General features: G+C 39.3%; 1 protein-coding gene across 6 annotated transcripts in view; it reads left to right on the top strand.

The window, feature by feature from the left end:
- LOC144370411 (uncharacterized) overlaps positions 1–21785 on the top strand; it is a 156993-nt gene that overhangs the window by 83768 nt on the left and 51440 nt on the right. For all 6 annotated transcript variants that reach the window (XM_078031143.1, XM_078031144.1, XM_078031148.1 and 3 more), the window contains 3 exons: positions 7888–8002; positions 8789–8942; positions 12283–12448. In XM_078031143.1, coding sequence (XP_077887269.1) covers positions 7888–8002; positions 8789–8942; positions 12283–12448 — 435 coding nt within the window. The remainder of the gene's footprint in view (positions 1–7887; positions 8003–8788; positions 8943–12282; positions 12449–21785) is intronic.

The following is a 21785-nucleotide window of genomic DNA, read 5'->3' as shown; positions in this document are numbered from 1 at the left end:
TTTCCTAAGCCCATGAAGATTCTGACCTATGTTTATCTTTGCTTTTCATTAAAAATATTAAAGATTTTTATTCAGGCATTTTGAACTTCTCTCTAAATAAATATGATACTTCAAGTGACTGAAGGGTAATTTGACCTGAAGTGATCAATGATGATAGAGGACAGCAGGGGACATTGCCAAATCCTTTGTGGAACCTAGCCCAGTATGATATGGGTTCTATATTTTGAAGAAAGATTACAATTTGGTGGATGCCTTTGGCTCAAAGTCCTGTGACTGATTTGCCTTTTAAAAGGTAGTACTTTATAAAGCTGTAAGGCTTTGTTTTGTTAAAGACTAATTGGATTGGTAGAAAACATATTTAGGCTGTCAATTCATTGTGAATGGGGTCTGCAAATACGAATTCTAACCATTGGAATTAGTGGGCTAAATTGCTTGTAAAGGATTCCACATCCACAGTCATGACAGAAAGAAATCAGTATAAGGCCTTTTATTTGGTTGTGGTTATGTTTTATTTGGACTCATCATTTTGTACATGTTCCCACTAAAGTGAAAAACCAACATATATTTATATAATGTTGTGTACTTGTTGTATAGGGTTTATCTGAGTATAAAAGTGGGATAAAATACTTAAAAGTATCACCCCATGATAACCAATGGATTTATTTTCAAAATTGCATTTGTTGTTGTCTAGGCAAAAAATGATGAAAAATTTAAATGAAACATAATTTTCATACTTCATCTCTGTTTTGATAAGAATAAGTAATAAGGGATTAATATACAGAAATCATGCATTCTTTCATTTATTTAAGAAATATTTGACACAGTGGGCATCATGCTAGGCACATGCCTATAATCTCAGGATCTCTGGAGGTTGAGGTGGGAAGTTCACAAGTACGAGGCCAACCTGGGCTATTTGGTGAGATCTTGTCTCAAAATATAAAGTAAAAAGGAGCAGGGAAGTAGCTCAGAGGTAAGACACACCTGGGTTCAATCTCCCTTACTGCAAAACAACAATAACAACACAACAAAAAGTGTTGGGGATGCAGCTCAGTGGTAGAGTGCCCCTGGGTTCAATTCCCAATTCTGCACAAAGAAAAAGGAAGAAGAAGGAGGAGAAGGAATATTAGTAATTCCGATTTTCTGTGTGTGGGGTGGGTACTGGGGGTTGAAACCAGAGCCTTGGCATACTAGGCAAGTGCTCTTCCACTGAGCTTGAGACAGGTTTCTCTATGTTTCCTCAGCTGCTCTTGAATTTGCTATCCTCCTGCATAATTCTCCTGAATAGATAGGATTACAGGTATGTTTCACTATACCTGGTTGTAATTCTGTTTTGTGGCTTTTTATCCAGCCCCCATACTGGGGATTAAACCCATGGCCTTGCACATACTAGGCAAGTGCTCTACCTCCTGAGCTACACCCCCAGCCCCTGGCTGTAATTCTAAATAATTAAAGCACATTCTTCCAAAAGCTTTTAAAAATAACTACCACACTGTAAACCTTTCCCTTTCTTTGGTGGAAAAATTCCCTTACTTTATTTTCTTGCACTAAAAGGAATGGCATGAATGCTAGCAGCCATTATCTCTGTGACCTTGTGTCCTTGCCACATTATGTGGCTGAGTGTTGTGCCCAGTTCTTGCTACATTATGTATAACCATAGAAATGTGAAGTTGTGTTGCAATTGTGTACAATGAATCCAAATGCATTCTTCTGTCATATATATCCAATTAAAATAAATTAATTAATTTTTAAAAAAGAGAGAGATATATCAAGGTGATGGAAACCACTTCCCAGCTCCTGGCAGCTCCATTTTCATAGCCTAGAATTTATATTCTGTGGCAGATCAGCCTGGACAAAAGCCTTGGTAACTGAGAGCCAGAGTCAAGGTGGCCTCAAAATCATGCATCTGCTAAGGCCCAGGCTGCTGTTTAGCTTGTCCCAATTGGTCATGCACTGAAGTTTTAAAATATTCTATCATGGCTTATTATTGTCAGCATAAAATGTCACTGCCATAAAAGTATACTTTAGAAAGGTTTTAACATGATGAAGAGTCTTAATTTTTAAAGATCAGTATTACTTTTGAGCTACTTGGTAGGTCCAGAGATTTACACTAAACATTCTACCTCAAAAGCATAATAGGTTTTTTTTTGTTTTGTTTTGTTTTTTAATATTTATTTTTTTAGGTGTAGATGGACACAACACAATGCCTTTATTTTTATGTGATGCTGGGGATTGAACGCAGGTCCCGCCTGTGCTAGGCAAGCGCTCTACCACTGAGACACAATCCCAGCCCCAAAAGCATAATAATTTTTGCTTTATTTTGTTTGTTAGATCTAGAAGGCTTTCCACCCAGACTTCTGGAGATGTACAGTTTTTAGCTCAGTACTCTCTACTGTTCTTACTTTCCCCTTAATACCCAAATGAAGGGCTTTAGAAAATCAAACTTGAAAAGTCCTGAACCCACTGCTTTTCTAAGAAATATATTTAAATAAGGAAATTCATGAGCTGTGCAGAGTGCACAATTACAGTAAATGCAACTTTTTTGAGTTACAGGAAAGGAGCAATTAGTTCAGGTGGTGGTAGATCTTTTGATGACTTGAAAATGGGTCTAGGAAGGACAAGTAGAGAATCTAGCAACCTTGACCATTGCTGTATTCTCCAAGAATGCAGAGAATGGTTTTAGGGATGCCCGGAATTGCAACATGGTTAATAGTACCAAAACACAGAGAATGACTGCCTTTTCACATTCACTAGATACAAACATTTTTTTTAGTATTTCTCTTTTTTATACATGTATATGTATATACACATGCTTTTAAAAGCACATGCTTTCCTCAATACAAGATTTAAACCACATGAAAAAGAAGTCTGGTGGAATATCACCAGAATCAACAGAAAATAGATTTGGACTCTGAACCCAGAGAATAGTCAGTAGGTGCCAAAGAAACCCCAGCTTCCTGCCCCTTGTTGCAGCTCATTTGGTGAGGAGGGAGAAGGGTAGGTGTAGTAAGCATGAAGAGCCTCTTTGGTACAGGCAGGGCTGTTTCCTGGACAGTTGTTGAGACAGAACACTGGAGAAAAATAGAGAGAGTGTATATATGTTAATGGAGGTTTTAAGTTTTCACATTATTCCACTTACTAGATTTGATAATAGCTACCACTTTTTGATCACTGTCTGATAGGCATTGTGTTTTACATGCTTTATCTCATTTAATTTTTACAAGGCCCTATGTGGTATATAAAGAATTTAGAAAGTTTACTCGCTTGTACAGGGTCACACAGTAGTAAGTGGTAGGACTTGGATTTAAACTTAGGTCTGCTGGATTCCAGAACATGTTCTTGACTCCTGTCCTGTGTGCTCTATGAAGATCCTGTTTCTGCTCTCAAGATTATTTCATTCTAGTAGACATGATGGCCCGAGGGATACTGTGGGAAAGGTAGATGAGTCCTCCCCTGCTCTGAAAGCCAACTGTTCAAGTGCAGTACCTGCACAGTAATTGACTCTGAGGTCATTCCTTAGCAGAGTTCAGATGAGATGTTTCCCAAGGATGCAAGGGTGAAAGGACATTCATTGCAAGTGTTCAGGGAATTACAGATTAAACGGTAGTTGGCTTGACAAAATAAATATAGGAAGAAAGTTTTTTTAAAAAACAAACAAAAACCAAAATGAGCAGTATGACCAGGAGGCTGCTTAGTCTTACCCTACCTTCAGCAAAAGGGTCATCCCAATTGTGGGTTGCCAGTGGGTGACCATTTCCCAAAACCAGGCAGCCATACCATATGAGAAATATTAATGATCAGGCATTCTTGAATTCCCTCAGTAGGTATCGTGAGGGTAGTCAGACACAGCTTATTTGAACTCAGCTCAGCTCCCAAAGTGCTAACTTTCATTAAGTCGAGGCTCCTGTCCATCATCATCTGAACTTTGGGGACCTCTACTATATAGAGAGTATAGCCTAAAAATCAAAGCTCAGCACTGGAGGTAGGGTCTTGGATTAAGGAGGAACCAGGGGAGCATTAATAATTATGTTAGTGAGGAAGAGTCGAAGAGGATATTGGCTAGAGCCTGAAACCAACTAAGACTTTCAAAGACTGAGGTTCCTGTGGGTACTTAGCGGATCTCCCTATAGGTTGGGTGGGCAGAAACACTTTTGGTGCTCTGCAGCCACTTAACCTTTGAATTCTTTAGGAAAGGAACAATTCAAAGGGTGAATGTACAAGGGGAAACACCTTATAAGTACTCCGCTGCGCCCTGTGAAAGGGGAAATTAGAATGGTCTCGGCAGAATAGTTTTCCTGTGCTCAGAATACTGCATTCTAAACTTGCCTGGTATCTGAAGTGTTAGGTACAAAGGTTGGAAGGATGATATATACCTTGGTACTCTCTCCTCCAGAAAGCCATTCCAACTCTCTCTCCCACTTCCCTTTGTTATCCTTCTCCATAGCATGTGTGTCTCTGTGGGTACCACAGATTTGTGACCAGCATGTATTCCCTGAGCTAGTGGTTCCCCGTGAGCAGTGTCCTAATTCCATTGTTATATCACATGAAATAGAGCACACACCTGACTGCCACACTGTGTGGCCATCCAGTGTGTGCTAAAGAATCTGGGGATTCTTGACCTGGATAAACTATATGGGAAAGTGTGTGTGTGTGTGTGTGTGTGTGTGTGTGTACATATACATGTTCATAAGTCTCTCTTTTGAGGAAGTCCATAGTTTATATTAGGCTCCAGTGTGTTTTCATAATCCTGAAAATGTTTATAAAAAACTGAACTTATTTGGAGATTTTCCATATTCTTGTAAATGAATGTGTGTGTATGTGTTTGGGAAGGTGGATTGAACTCAGGGGCACTCGACCACTGAGTCACATCCCCAGCCCTATTTTGTATTTTATTTAGAGACAGGGTCTCACTGAGTTGCTTAGTCCCTTGCTGTTGCTGAGGCTGGCTTTGAACTTGGATCCTCCTGCCTCAGCCTCCCAAGCTGCTGGGATTATAGATGAGTGCCACTGCCCCTGGCATGAGCGTGTGTTTTTATATCTGGTAGATACTTTTATGCTTTCTTAACTTCCTGTTGTGAGCAACAGCTTGGGGTAGCCAAGGAACTCTCCCTTGGAGCCATGGATCACAATTCTGTCCTGGGCACTGCTGCTTACACATCCTGGCAGGGGGTCTACCTAACCTTCCTGATTTTTATCTTATTTTTCACCTGTTAATTCCCTCTTGTCCTACAGGAATGTTGCATAGTAAAGAGATTACAGGTATACAGGCATCTCATAAACTGCCAAGAACTATACAATTGCAGAATACAAGTATTGTAATTAAAAATACATCATTTTTCTTGTCACACAATGCCAGGATAACAAATATGTGATTAAAATGAACATTGGGCCAGGTGTGGTTACACAGGCCTGTGTTCCCGGCTAGAGGCAAGAGGATCACTTGAGCCCAGAAAGTCAAGGCCAAACTGGGCAACATAGCAAAACCACATCTTAAATAAATACATAAAGTGAACATGGAATGAATTTATTGGAGTGAGAGACTAGAAGTTGAAAGGCATTAGTATCTGCATGTCTTGTAGGCTTTGTAGATGCCCAGAACGGTCTTAGAGTACACACAGGGCTATTGAGGAAATGATTTTCAGACAATGATAAAAGTTTATAAGACCTTCAAGACCTCAATTTGTTTGCTTTACTTTACAGAAGAAGTGGAGTCTGGGAGATGGAAGGTATTCTTTTTTTCAGAAAGGCTGTAGATGGGCAGGGGATATAGCTCAGTGGTACTTGCCTGGCAGGTGTGAGGTCCTGAGTTCAACCCCCAGCAGTGCAGCACAAACAGAGGCTGGAAACTCTTCCTCATCATTGTTAATAGAGGACAAAAAAAGAATCTGTTTGTCTTCATGTCATCAGTTTATTATCATATCTTTTTAAAACAATGTAGAATTACCCCATGATTTTAAATCTCTCTTTGGGGCTACCTAGAGGCCAGCAGTTCAGCAGTGTGTTAGCACTTTGCAAGCCATGGGCACAGTGCATCGAAACAACTTTGTGTTTTCAAAGTACCTTCTTGGAGTGCTTCCTGGAGAGCACATCAAAGGGCTGGATGTAGATTACTGCACGCCTCTCAACTGGACTGAGACTCAGAGGTTACTGGGACTTGCCAACTCAAAAAACTCAGTGTCCAAAGCAGAGTGAAAACCCAGATGTTCCAATTTTTTATCCTGGTAGTCACTAGGTTCTAAATTTTCTCACTACTCCAGCTCCCTCCTCTCAATAGCTTGCAAAATGGTAACCTGGAAATGTGTTTTTGCTTAGTGTATATATATATATATATATATATATATATATATATATATATATATATATATATATGTAAATCCAACTATCATCTAACCTTCCATTTAAACAATTTGTACTAGAAGGAAATTTGAAATTACATTTAATCATTGCTTTATAATTAATGTCATTTAATTAAATATTACTTTAAAAAATGGCTTCTTTCTTCTTTGGCAATTACATTACCTTTTGAGCAGTTCTGTTTTGCTTTTTAACCAGGTTATGGGGTTTAGAGAGTACCCTAGTATAGGGTATCTGAAAGCAGAAAGTTCTGGCACTTTTCCCACTTTCCATTCTTTCTCCTGTATGGATGCCAGATTCCTTTGGGAAATCATCATTTGCAAAAGGTCAGGAGCAAAAGGAGGGGCATTCTTGAGTGTAGGGTTACTGCTAATTGGAAGCTAAACATCTGTAACCATGTCAGAGTTATTTGTATTTGAAAGGAAACATTTATATATAAGAGCCCTTTCGGTAACATAAAACACACTATAACACAGAGTGTGTGCATTGGAGGGGTGGCGATGGGGTGGGGAAGGACAGCCAGAGAAGCTTCTGACAAATGACTGTGCTGTGCTGAGTGAGGTCACTTGCTAATTAAATCTCAAAGCATTTTCAGAGTATTTTCTTTTCTTTGTCAAATGAAGTTTTCTTCCCCCATAGGCCAAAGCAAACATTTTAATGTGTTTGCCATTTACAAATGAAACATTTCACCATTTTAATGGAAAAATAAGGAGAAAATGCGTGTGTGTTCAGAACCTAGTCAAAGACCAGTGGGAACTCTCTAGTTTTCTTCTAGAACCTTAGCTCTCAGCGTCTTCCCATGGTATGATGTGAGACTGGTTCTTCCCTTCCCTGAAACTGTGTGCCCGTGGGCTTCCTGATACACCTACCCTTTCAGGAAAAAAATCAAACTGTTTTCCACCTGTGCCTCTTTCTCCTTTCTTCCTAGTTTCTTCTTAGAATAAAATTTCTTGAGAATTCCTTTGAAGAAAGTCGAGAATCTACCCCTTTCCCCCGTAGAGTCTACCACCTTCTGTTTTTTCCCACCCTTGCCCTTGGCATCTAAGACATTTCTGTAATTTTTTAAAAATTGGATGAAAGATCACAAAGTCGAGAGAACTTACTTAAGCTAGGACCTATCATATTGTATGAGCTACAACTGCAGCCCCCAGACCTCTTATTTTTGGAGCTGTTTTCTGAAAGAACTTGTGTCCTTATTCACAGACTGTTTGAAGCAAAATCCAATCAAGGTTTTCAAACAAATATTAAATGTCTTCGTGCAATTAACTTAAGCATCCTTTTCTTCTGCTTACCTCTCATTCTGTTATATTTGATAATTAAATTTTCCCAGTTCACGCAATGAAAGGTGAGGTAGCACTTTTGACCACTGTAAGGTGGTCAAAACCTGAAGTTTGGGGCAGAAATTTCAGTTTGAAGGATGAAACCAGTCAAGTGGACTGATTTCAGATTTTCAGTAGGACCCAGTCCTGCCTTGTGTGTTTTCTAGTTCCTTATTTGTGTGTTGCTGATCATGCTCCTTTTTTGTATGGTTTTCAGGTGGAGTTGGCATGAACTTAAAAGCAGCAGATACTGTTATTTTTTCTGACAGTGATTTTAATCCTCAAAATGACTTGCGGGCAGCTGCCAGAGCTCACCGAATTGGCCAGAACAAGTGAGTGAGTTAGTCATTGGCACCTTTCTGCTCTGTTGGCTTGCAGCTGTGGATTGGGGAGGAAGGTGGACCGTGTAGTCCTGACAACAGTGCCACGTTGGAGTTAGAGTCCACTGGGTTTGAACCCCGTTGTGCTGCTGGCTTGTAGAGTTATGTTGGGGGATCAGTGGTCCCATGATCAGTTCAGACTCACTTTGTTGAAAAGAACAGTTAAATTCCAAAATGATTAGAAGAAACTTAGAATTTATTTAGTTCAAGTTTCTCATGAACTAAATTTCAGTTTAAAAATGAAGTTAAAGCCAGTGGGTGCACATGCCTGTAATCATTATCAGCATGGGAGACTCAAGCAGGAAGATCAAGTTTAAAGCCAACCTTGCAACTTACCTAAACCCTGTCTCAAAACTTTTTTTTTTTAAGGCTAGGATTATAACTTCATGGTAAAGCTCTCCTGGGTTTGATTCACAGTATCACAAAGAGGAAACAAAGTTGTGTTCAGCTACCCTTTGACTTGAGGTAACATGCCTGCCAGGGGTTATCCTGGCTACAGATGAAGGCCCAATAGTGGTCACTTCATCTTCCTTCCTCTTCCTCTTTTGGGGAAAAGTTCAGGAAGAAGTTGAGGCCAGATTTCTCTAACAAATGCTCAGGTCCCAATGAGCAGTGTCCTTTTCATTGTTCCCTGAATGTGGCATTTGGTTTTGCTTCCTTTTGGGTGTATTTTCCTGGCATGCTTTTTTCCCCAGCTTTGCAGACTTCAAACACTGCTTTCATTTGACTCCCGTACAGGGCTGTGAAAGTGATCCGGCTGATTGGCCGAGACACTGTGGAAGAAATAGTTTATAGGAAAGCAGCCTCCAAACTGCAGCTCACCAACACGATCATAGAAAGAGACCATTTTACTCTGGGAGCCCAGAAACCTTTGGCTGATCCTGACCTCCAGGTAAAATGTGTTCTTTTTAGAGTCTCATGATTTATAACCAGTACTATCTTTGGATGAGAATGCAAATAAAAAGGACCAGCATTAACCACCCATTGTTGCAAATTACACATTTTTTTCATTGGCCTAATTCTTACCTAACTACATGCAAGGTGCCATACAAGCTAAAAATGAGGGTGGCATTTAAAGGTGGAGAAAATACAATAAAGAGAATGAGCTTTGAACCATCTAACTTGGATTGAAATTCACATCTTATCCCTTATTGGATGTATGACTTTGAGCATGTAACTGAACATCAAGGATCTAATCTCTTTATGGCTTCTAAAGATGAGTGTGCCACGAGTTACCTCAGAGAGAATTTGTTTAAGTTCTTTTTTTTTCTTCCTTTTTTTTTCAATCAGTGATGATTAGTTCCATAGCTCCTCTTTAATCCCAGACGCTTTGAGTAGTGACTTACAGTACTCATTCCATACTCAGAGATGAGTGAACAAGATTAGGAATTCAAAATTATGCCATAGGATATAGGGATGAAAGCACTAGAGTTAATTTGTTGAAGAAGGAAAAATTAGATGGGAGTCAAATGCTGTCTTAGAATATCCTAGAGAACTCTCTTTTGGTAGGAGGTTTAGAGTTATTCCTTAGCAGCAGCCTTTGAGATAAAATTGAACCTATATTATAATATACCCCAAGTCCTTCTGAGGGATTAGATGCAGAGAGATCAACCCCTAGTATCTAGTATGATTCAAGCATGAAGAGAGTAATAAATGTCTGAGAAAAGGTAGTAGCTGTGGGAAAGTCTGCTGTAGGAAACTGCAGAGAAATGACAGGAGTTGGCTATTGTTTTGAGGCAGGCAGTGAGAGAGAGCAAGTTCCAAGATGGCTTTAAGCCTTTAAGCCTGAAAGATGAGAGTAGAAAGTAGGAAGATAGGGATAGAAATTAGAAAGATGAAGATAATGTAGGCTTTAGTCAACAGAATTTGTAGTAAAAATCAATATACATTATTGTTAGAGGGAGACTCAGAAAAGAAAGGAATTAGAAAAATTTGCAAGAAAAACCAGGCTTTAAAAGGATCAGCTTATCAAACAAAAAATTCAAGAGGTATATGAAAGGGAAAAAATTACACAGTATTACAAGCAGAATCATCAAATTTACAACTAGCCCAAGCATGAGTTTAAAAATGGCAGTTTTCTCACATCTGTATCTTTACACATCAGCATTGCAGACAGGGAAAGCGCTATTTTTGTTAGGGAGTCACTCACCTGCAGGAAAGGGTCACAGATTTGGGGGTACTAGAACCCGAAAGAAGAACCCTAGGTTTTGTTTGTTTGCTTGACTTTAGTTTATCTTAGAGAGTAACTGGAGTCTTTGGCCTTTTGTGTTTTGAGTCTTCTGCATGCTCATCTGTCATGGTGGCCGGGCAGGCTGTGCATTTTATTTTCACACTATTGAAGAGGCAATTTCAAATGGAAGGTGAAAGCTTGAGAGAGAGGTGCGTGTACACTGTAGGTGTCTAAATATACTTCTTTACAGGACCTTGGGAGAGGAGCTCATCATGGGCTGTTGTGAAGGCACAGGCGTCAGGAGTTAGAGGAGATGCTTCCCCAGTGGAGGGAGCTCCAGGCATTCAGTCAGGGGTTTCCCTGTGGCATTAGCTGCTAGCACATCATTGTGAAATGCACAGGCACAAACTCTGCCATGGGACCAGATCCTGGGGCCAGTACAAACTATGGGCTGGTGGAGAGGACCTCGGTGGGACTTTCTGCCCAAGCCATGGCAAGAAATCACACTCTGGTTCTGTCTTGATTCTTTCCTCCCCACCAGACTGTGAGTTATTTATGGTTGCCAGGAACCATAAATAACTTGTCACTGCCTTGTCTCAAAATACAGCAGGACATTTTTTAAGTTATTAAAAGAATCTAATAGTAAAAGACGTGGTTCTGGTTTGATAAATCTAAGCAGTATAGAGCAGTGAAGTCCTGAAAAAGGAAAGCAGGTTCCTTGTTTTAGAAGGAGAACACAACAGAAACAGAGAACAGATAAAGATGCGGTGAACACTTATTGAATGCGTACTGTGTGCTAAGCATTGTGTGACGTGCACTTTTTCCAGTTGTTTTAGAAGAAGAATAACAAAAAAATGAGATAGACGTTGTCTTTACCTCCATCTTAAGAAATTTTCCAAACATCAGATTCATGACTCTAATCCGAGCACTCTTTAACTTCCAACTACATGCTCTTAGTTACTATAATAAAGTGGTTTTCATTTAAAAAATGGGTAGTTCCTTAAAGACATGTTGTGAGTGAGCAGTAGCGAGGGAAGCCAGGAGACATAGTCCAAGGAGTGGAAGAGGGAAGGGTCCCAGTATGGACTGAGCCTCATCATAAATACTTGGCTTTCTTCTGTTTTGGGTACTAAATGCCAAAGCCATTTGGCTTGGTTATATATATGTACACCAAAGTTAAATATAAATATAACAGGTATGGTTTTGCTTAGTTTTTGTCATAGTTTTCATCTCGGGTATTTTCAAGCTAAAGTTTCCAAGTTACAGAATAGGCAATCTAGAGATAATTAACCAAATCTAAAAGGGCAAAATGAAAATGAAGTCCCATGATGTGGATCCCAATTGGTTCAGAATTCCTAAGAGATAGTACTTAGGGAGGTGGAGAGTTGCAAGTAGCAAATGAAAGCCAGGTAACACTATCTAAGATTCTGGTTCCTGTAGCCATAGGAAGTAGGCTCCCTAGGGGGAGCAAGAGGGCAGGATGGGGAGTGCCGCAGGATTATCCAGGGAGATTGAAATTGAGAAAGGGCTTTTGGGTCTGGTGATCAGGGTGGTTATGGTTTTGCCAAAGTGGGTCCCATAAACCACTGTAGTATCAAAGCGGCTTGGCAAGGACAGGTGGCAGCTCATGGTGAGATGAGGTATTCAGTGGCACCTTCTCTTTATAAGAGTTTGGCAGTGGGAGAGGTAAGAAGGTAGCCAACAGGTTCTCTGAGTTCTCTTAGGACTGCTGGAAGTGCCTGTAAAAATTGCTGGTGAGAAGTGCTATAGAAGATGCTGGAATCATTTTATCTGCCCCCACTCCTCAAAAAAATTGGAGGCCCAAATTTTTTTTGGTATTGTAAATAATTGTCAAAGTCAACATCTCTGATCATCATTTATCACCTCTCTGCTTATTCCTCATCCAACTTCAAAACAGCCTGGCAGGTGTCATTTGTGATGGAAGAGAAGAAAGTCCATCAGGGAAAGAATTACCTGGTATCATTTAGACACTTAGCAAGTCACACATCCTCATCTGTGTTTTCATGAGAACTAACTGGGTCTCTCGTTTTCTTCATTCAAGTTGAGTGACATACTGAAATTTGGCTTGGATAAACTGCTGTCCTCTGAGGGGAGCACCCTGGAGGAGGTAGACCTGGAGTCCATCCTGGGAGAGACAGAGAATAGCCAGTGGGCCTCTGATGCCCTGCCTTCAGCTGGAGGAGGGATCAGAGAGCAGGAGGAAGGAAGTGAGTTGGGGTTAGGTGAGCCAGTGACTCCATCACCTCAAGGTAGGGTGTGAGTGAGATGCGTCCCCACGGGAAGTCCTGTGTCCTGCTCTGGGACCTTTCTTTCCTACCCAGCCCTGTAGTCATCTGATGACATTCTTAAGGCTTCCTGGTCCAAGAACTGCCAGAGTAATCCTTGTTCCCTTGAAGCTGGACTTTGAATCCAAGTGATGATATTAATGTTTATGGTCCTGTCAGTCTCAAGGATTAAATTTGAACCTTTTCTCCCTTGACGCAGACATCTTCTCTGGAGTTTATTTGGTAAACCTCCTATCTTTATGATGGTGCTTTGCACAGTGATTCCTCTTCTCAATAGTAGAATGTATTTTAAATTGCAACTGATATTTATGGACATTTATTGTGTTCATCAACAGTACTGACTATGTCATGTGCTTTAGGTCGTTTAAGACCCATGAGGTGGGGGGCTGGGGTGGTGGCTCAGCGGTAGAGCACTCACCTCGCACGTGCAAGGGCCTGGGTTCAATCCTCAGCACCACATAAAAACAAAAGTAAAAATAAAGGCATTGTGTCCAACTTCAACTAAAAAAATACATATTAAAAAAAAAAAGACCCATGAGGTGTAGGAGATCATTTTGTCTTCCTTTTTCTTTTTTCTCAAATTTGGTGTCCCCCCCTTCTCTCTCTCTCTCTCTCTCTCTCTCTCTCTCTCTCTCTCTCTCTCTCTCTCTCTCATATATATATATATATAATTTAGTTGTAGATAGACAGCATGCCCTTATTTTATTTTTTTAATGTGGTGGCTAAGGATCGAGCCCAGTGCCTCACACATGCTGAGTAAGCACTCTGCCACTGAACTACAACCCTAGCCCCAATATTTATCTTTTTGTCCATTTTCTGTTCTGAAATATTTGAATTTCAGACTTGAAAGGGTTTTTTTTGTTTCTCATGATTATTTTTAAAATGACTGTTCTCCTGTATCAGCAAGAGGGAGTCAGTATGGGCTGGTGTGAGAGGGTTTTACGGACCTTTTAAAACATTTTTATTCATATATGACAGCAGAAAGCATTATAATTCTTATACATATAGAGCACAATTTTCCATATCTCTGATTGTATACACAGTATATTCACACCCAGTTCCTGTATTCATACCTGTACTTTGGATAATAATTATCACATTCCACCATCATTAATAACCTCATGCCTCCTCCCTTCCCCTCCAACCCCTCTGCCCTATCTAGAGCTTGTTGTTCCTCCCATCTCCCACTCTCTATCCCACTATGAATCAGCCTCCTTATATCAAAGAAAACATTCAGCATTTGGTTTTTTGGGATTGGCTAACTTAGCATTATCTTTTCTAACTCCATCCATTTACCTGCAAATGCCATGATTTTATTTTCTTCTATTGCTGAGTAATATTCCATTGTATGTGTGTGTATGTGTGTGTATACACACATACACACACACACACACACCCCACAGTTTTTAATCCATTCATCTATTGAAGGGCATCTAGGTTGGTCCCACAGTTTAGCTATTGTGAATTGTGCTGCTGTAAACATTGATGCATCTGTGTCCTGTAGTATACTGTTTTTAAGTCCTTTGGATATAGATTGAGGAGATGGACAGCTGGGTCAGATGGTGGTTCCATTCTCAATTTTCCAAGGAATCTCCATACTGCTTTCCATATTGGCTGCACCAATTTGCAGTCCTATCAGCAGTGTATGAGTGTGCCTTTTTCTCCCACATCCTCGCCAACACTTATTGTGGTTTGTATCCATAATAGCTGCCATTCTGACGAGTGAGATGAAATCTTAGAGTGGTTTTGATTTGCACTTCTCTAATAGCTAGTAATGATGAACATTTTTCATGTATTTGTTGACTGATTGTATATTATCTTCTGAGAAGTGTCTGTTCAGGTCCTTGGCCCATTTATTGATTGGGTTATTTGTTTTTTTTTTTTTTTTTGGTGTTTAGCTTTTGAGGTTCTTTATATACCCTAGAGATTAGTGCTATATCTGATGTGTGAGGGGTAAAGATTTGCTCCCAAGATGTAGGCTTTCTATTCACCTCACAGATTTGTTTCTTTTGCTGAGAAGAAAGAAACTTTTTAGTTTGAGTCCATCCCATTTATTGATTCTTGATTTTAATTTTGGCACCAAAAGAGTCTTATTAAGGAAGTTGGAGCCTAATCCCACATGATGGAGATTAGGGTCTACTTTTTTTTCTATTAAATGCAGAGTCTCTGGTTTTATTCCCAGGTCCTTGATACATTTTGACTCGAGTTCTGTGCATGGTGAGAGATAGGGGTTTAATTTCATTTTGTTGCATATGGATTTCCAGTTCTCCCAGCACCATTTGTTGAAGATGCAATCTTTTCTCTAGTGCATGTTTTTGGTACCTTTGTCTAATATAAGATAATTGTAGTTTTGTGGGTTAGTCTCTGTATCCTCTGTTCTGTACCATTGCTCTACCAGTCTGTTTTGGTGCCAATACCATGCTGTTTTGTTACTGTTGCTCTGTAGTATAGTTTAAGGTCTGATATAGTGATGCCCCCTGCTTCACTCTTCTTGCTAAGGATTGCTTTAGCTATTCTGGGTCTCTTATTTTTCCAGATGAATTTCATGATTGTTTTTCTATTTCTATGAGGAATGTCATTGGGATTTTGATTGGAATTGCATTAAATCTGTATAGTGCTTTTGGAAGTATGGTCATTTTGATAATATTAATTCTGCCTATCCAAGAGCAAGGTAGATCTTTCTATCTTCTAAGGTCTTTTTTTGATTTCTTTCTTTAAGGTTCTGTAATTTTCATTATATAGATCTTTCACCCTTACTGAGATTCTTAATTCAAGAGTTCCTTCTAGCCTGGCACAGTGGTGCACACCTGTAATCCCGGTGACTCCAGAAGCTGAGGATCATGAGTTCAAAGCCAGCCTCAGCAAAAGCGAGGCACTCAGTGAGAACCTGTCTCTATTAAATACAAAATAGGGCTGGGGATGTGGCTCAGTAGTTCATGCCCCTGAGTTCAATTCCCAGTACCTCCCTCCCCACCCCATCCCACCCACCACAAAAAAGAGTTCTTTCTCTCATCAATACAGAGAAGCACAGTGGCTTCAGTAGGGTGCTTCCTTTACTGGTAGGGAAAGGGCTGGGTGAGGCTTTTGGTTTTGTCCTTCTGAATTTTCTCCCATTGCTTCTCTCTTTCTCCCTGCCATAGACTGTCGAAGGCTGTCTGCATTACCCCTTTCTCACCCGAGGGCAGAGCGTCCCTAGATGTCTGACTGCGTCTCCTTCCAGCCCTTCCTTTGAATTCCTAAGCAGCCACTGCTCTGAACTACCAATCTCAGTCATCCTGGGGTGACCTCATTCTGGAAGATGAACTTCATCTGTCTGGCACTGCTAGAGCCCCACTGTCCTGCTCCTGTGCAGTCTCTGTCTGCCTCCCCAGACCAGTGAGGGCTTCAGAGCTCAGCTGGTTTGGGATGTTCATTCTCTGTTTACCTCAAGTGGAAGTTTATAGTAGTTCCCGACTCCTAATTTTGTGGTAGGCTTAGATTAGGGGTGGTTTCATTATCCTTGTTGACTGGTGTGGTTTTTATGGAATATATGGAGAATTCAAAATCTAGGCAATTGGCATTATTTTACAGAACACAGTTCTTGGACTTTTCTTGTGTTTTATCTTTAAAATTTGTTATGATACTATCACATTTATATTCTTCAAGAACTCTTTCTTGTTCTCAGCTTGTTGTTTTAATCGTATCCTATTCCCATTTCAAGGATATAATATCCTCCCCGAGGACATTTATTATAGCTTTTTAAAATATATCTCAGGGAGGATATTTATTATATCTTTTCAGAAAGTGTTACCCTGCCCACTGTATTATCTCTTTTTCCTCTATTTGCTTTTCCTTCTTCCTCCTCTTTTAAAAAGTTTTGTTTTGGAGTCTCTCGTTCTTGTTAGCAGTTTATCTGAAACATCTGGTGTCCTCTGATCATCGTGCTGGTGAAATTCCCCAAAGCTGACAGGCAGCTCTGTTGTGAACAGGTGGGTGGCCTTTGGGCCTCATGCCAACAGCACTGGTTGGCAAGCCAGCTCTTGCACTGGGGGAGTCAGATTTGAAGATTTCACTGGACAACTCATTGTATCCTAAGACGAGTCCTATACCATTACAGTGAAATTGGTGGTTTAAATTGGAAAGACAGGGAGCTGAGGGCACATGGTGCTCTTGGTGTTTGGTGTGCTGATCCTCTCAGTTCCTCCATACTGTGGTGCCTGTGCTTGTGCATCTGAGTTTTTGGAGGACTGAAAGGGTTTCCGTTCCTGCAGTCAGCCCCAGCTAGATACCAGTGTTTTGGTTCCACAGCTCTTTTGAATCTGTTGTCCTCTTCTTATCCACTTTTTATCTTCCAAAGAATTCGTGCACTGTTTCATCTACCATTGCCTCATATATCTTTTTAGAAATCTGTGTATTGTCCTTTAGCTGTTTCGGGTGAGAGAAAAAATAGATGTGTGTGGTCATATTTTTAAGTTATATTTGATTACCTTAGTACCAAGTTTCCACCCTTTTCTGTACTCATCTAGATTGACTTTATTTACTAGAACAAAATAAAATTGCAGTGTTTTCAGAAAGATAATTATATATCTCAGTCTACCTACAAAAAAGTTACATTTTTGCAGACAGTTTAACTGTTGGATTCTCTACTTGGATAAAAATTTGGAATGTTGTCTTCGATGACTGTCTTGATTCTCTTTGTGGTAGATGGTTCCTCTGGCAGGACCCAGATGAGGGTCTAGACCTGTGGGATCCAGCTGCCTCTTCGAAACAGAGTGAAGACATAAAGCATGGTTAAAAATAACAAATGAATATAAAAGAGGAGTAGTTAGAGCAGCCCATTCACAATTAAGTATAAAGTAAGGTTGCTTTATCTTTAATGCCAAGTTTTTTAAAAAGCACAGTTATATGGTAAGCTGAGCATGCCCAGAAACCTGCCTTGGGAGCATGTGCAAAACCTAGCCCCGCCCAACTCCTCCTTTGAAGGTGGAAATGGAGTTGCCCTCCCCTTGAGCCGGTACTGGTTAATGGAAGTGAACCAGGAACTGACAATAGGCTACTGCCTTCCCATTTGTTTGGCCAGCGATTTACATCATTCTGTCTCATCCAGAAGGTGTAAGATTTCCATTGCAAATAGAGATTGTGGAGAGGGGTCAGCAGCTGGACTAGAGGAGTAAGATGTTACTTTTCCTGGTGGTCCTTTGGATTTTGCTTCGCTTTCCAACGCCCTGTGCAAACGGAAGCATGGCTGATGGTTCTTAGGAGAAAAATACATGAATAGTCTTTTAATTGGTTCCTTGATCATTCTTTTCTCTTTTATTACAATTTTAGCTTTTAAGTGACTCGGCTGCCTTCTCTACTATTTGGTCATGAATTTCTTTTTTTCCTTCTCAACAAGGATTGTTCTGGGGACCCAAGTGCTGTCAGCTTTTATAAGGAATGTTGATTACTTTATATGAAATAGGATGGAAGGAGGTTGATTAAACCCTGTGAAATGAGAGACAGTTGGGGAATTCTGGGAAAGATGGCAATGGACAAAGATTAGTGGGATCACAATGTACTTCTACAATATTTGTGAGAGGGATGTGTGAGATAAGGATCAGATTTTTTTTAATAGCATCAGGTATCAACCAGCACTAATGAGTGAAAGCTAAAGGGAGGCAGCTTGAAAGTCTTTGCAAGAAAGGATTTTGTTCATAACTATGACTTCACAAATAATGACTCTCCCAGGATTCTCTGAATTTCCCCTCTGAGAGTGGACCATTTGAGTAGAACCAGAGTATCAAAGAAGAAATTTTAAAGTCTAGTAAAAATTTATATGTGGATTTTTCAAAATGCTACAAATAGTTGATTCTTTGCTGTCTTTAAACAATATACAGTAATCACAAGAAAAGTTCCTTCTGTTCTTTGTGTCATTAGTTCTTGGCCTCACTCAAACCTAAGTGATGATGTGGAGGAAGAGAGCACACAAGATAACATGGCTATTAGCTTCCAGTTTAGAGGCTTGTCCTGGCGAACATTTCTTCTCTTTTCATGAGGTATAAAAATATAATCAAAACCCATCAGGACAGATTTTATATGGCTAAAAATTCATGCTTTCATGAAAATAGGAAAGAGTATTTCTGATTTTTCTTAAAGTTTTCAAATACATCTAAATAGTAGATAGAAAAGACAGTGGAATGAGATTACCGTCATTACCCTAAGTACACATATAAAGACACAACTAGGGGCTGGGGATGTGGCTCAAGCAGTAGTGCGCTTGCCTGGCATGCATGCAGCCCGGGTTCGATGCTCAGCACCACATACAAAAAAAGATGTTGTGTCCGCCGAGAACTAAAAAATAAATATTTAAAAATCTCTCTCTCCCCTTCCTCCCTTCCCCCCCTCTCTCTCTCTCTTAAAAAAAGACACAACTGATGTGACTCTGTATACAACCAGAGATATGAAAAATTGTGTACCATATGTGTAATATGAATTATAATGCATTCTGCTGTCATATATAACAAATTAGAATTAAAAATAAATAATTTTTTAAAAAAGATTTTAAAAAGTGGGAAAATCAGAAACTAATATCGTTCCATGCTGTACATATCACTTCCCTTTCTCAAGTACAATCTGGCACAAAATGTGTTGAGAAGAGATTCCCCTCCAAAAAAAAAAAAAAAAATCCACTGGGGCTGGGGATATAGCTTAGTTGGAAGAGTACTTGCCTCACACGCACAAGGCTCTGGGTTCAATCCCCAGCACCACCAAAAAAAACCCAAAATCTGATATTACATCCAATGGCATGAACAAGATTTAAAAAGCCACATAACCATAATGAGAGCACAAAGCACACAAAAGGCTTTCTAGATTCCAATCTAGAAAAAAAAAAAAACATATCCCAAGGAAGGAGAACAATGTTCTTGCAATTACTTTTCTCTAAGGAGTGTCTTAGTATGCTGATGAATGACCTTTTTTAACCCCCAGCACTGAGGATTGAACTGAGGAGTGCTCTACCACTGAGCTACATCTGCAGTCATTAATGTTTGTTTTGTTTTTATTTTTCTTGAGACAGAGTCTCACCAAGTTGCCCAGGCTCTCCTCAAACTTACCATTCTCCTACTTGTCAACCTCCTGAGTAGCTAGGATTATAGGCATGCACTATTGTACTGGCTACAAATTATATGTTTTTAAATCAGGAAATTGTCATTTAGAGAATATTATTCCCATAAGTTCTTTCTATATAAATTATTATAGAGCAAGCTTCACACAACCAATTGAAGAGACATTATTGTTAATAGATTATCCTATATTGTAGTTAATTGTATGGAAAAGAAACAATGTAGCAAAAATGAAATCATAAAAACAAAGAGATTTCACATAGTAATGTAGATTAAAATGTCATACAACAATAAATTCCCCTAAAATGCATAGACCAAGATCCTACCCAAGATTGAGACTTGAGGAAGGACTGACTGTATCCTTTAAAGGCACAAACTCATTTTTTCTTCTCTGTGGTACCCTGTGCCACACTGTAAAGAAGCCCAGGCTATCTTGCTGGAGGGAGAGTTCATTTGAAGAAAGCCCCTGACATATGAAAGACCACATGGAAAGGGAGACTACATAAAGCCAACAGTCAGCACCTTAGTTCCGGACATACAAAGCCATCTCAGACCTTGTAGTCTAAATCAGGCATGTGCTGTATGGGTGAGCCTAGGTGACACTGGAGCAGAACCTTGGTTAAAGTCTTGACTTACAAAAGTATGAGAAATAAAATGGTTGTTTGTTTGGTAGTGGGGATTGAATTCAGAGGCTCTCGACCACTGAGCCACATCCCTAGCCCTATTTTGTATTTTATTTAGAGACAGGGTGTCACTGAGTTGCTTAGTGCCTCGCCATTACTGAGGCTGGCTTTGAACTCTCGATCCTCCTACCTCAGTCTCCTGAGCCACTGGAATTACAGGTGTGCACCACCACTCCCGGCAAATGGTTATTTTTTAAAGCCACTAAATTTTGGAATTTTTAAAAATATAACAATAGATAACTAAAACGCTGTTTATTGATGATTTGTAGTGCTTTTATTTAATGACCAGTTTTATTAAAGAATACCCCATTTATTTCTACTGTGATCAGCAAACAAACTGAAATTCAATATTTAAAACTTTTTGCCAAGAATATAACCTATCTTGCAAGTTTCCATGAGGACTAGAAAAGAATATATATTCTGGAGTTGTTGGGCATTGTCAGTCAATGTCAATAAGGTTAAGGTGGTTGATAGTTTTGTTCAGACTATTGTGTATCATTAGTGATTTTTTTTTATAGTGTTACTATCAGTTGTTAAAAGGGTGTTAAAAATTCAAAGTATAGATTTGTCTCTTCAGATTTGTCAGCTTTCATATATTTGGGGCATATAAATGTTTGGTTGTATGGTGTCATGTTTCTGTGTTCTTAAAAACACATTATAGTATTATGAAATGTCTTTCTTATCTCTTATAATACTCTTTATCTTGAATTAAATTCATCTGATGTTAGTATAGCCTCTGCATTCTTCTTGGCTTACTATTCATGATGTATTTTTATCTATTTCTTGTTTTCGTTCTATTCATATTTTTATTTAATGTAATTAAATAAAATTACATTAAATAAAAATTAAATTTTATTTAATTTATCCATGAGCGTTTAGCTTTATTGCTTTTCATTATTGTTTTAGCAATGTTTCCAGGAATTATGAAATGCATTCTTTAATTTATCACAGTTTTCATAATTTAAATTGTGATACTTTCTCACATCTCCCCAAGTCCTTTGTGCTTTGTCGTCATACATATTACAGCTGTATACCCTATGTTTTTTACCTTAGTCATGTTTCCAAGAAATTAAAAGAATAAATATGTATACATATTTCCTTTTATATTTACCTACATTTTAGTATTTCTAGTACTTTTCATTTCTGTTTATGGTGCATTGTCTTTAAAAATATCTACCCCAAATTCTCCACATTCCTGTATCATGTTGCTTCTCTCATTATGAAGTAATATCTATTTCCCACCCGCTGAGTCTGGGCTGGTCTTTTGTCTTGTTTTAATGAACAAAATATATTTTTGGTGAAAGTGATGCCATGCCAATCCTAGACCTAACACCTTGGGAAGGTATATACCTTCTACTTTTATCCTCTAGAAATCTAATCAACAAATAAAAAATTTTAGAATGACTGAATGACTAAAAGCATTTGAGGAGATAAGCCTGACCCAACCAGTTGAGCTAGCAGACATGTAAACAAAGCTATTTTGTCAGTTCTACCTTT

Source organism: Ictidomys tridecemlineatus, chromosome 14 (genome assembly GCF_052094955.1).
Source record: "Ictidomys tridecemlineatus isolate mIctTri1 chromosome 14, mIctTri1.hap1, whole genome shotgun sequence".
Taxonomy (NCBI): domain Eukaryota; kingdom Metazoa; phylum Chordata; class Mammalia; order Rodentia; family Sciuridae; genus Ictidomys; species Ictidomys tridecemlineatus.
Note: the sequence above shows the minus strand (reverse complement) of the source record. Positions and strands in the feature narration are given on the sequence as shown.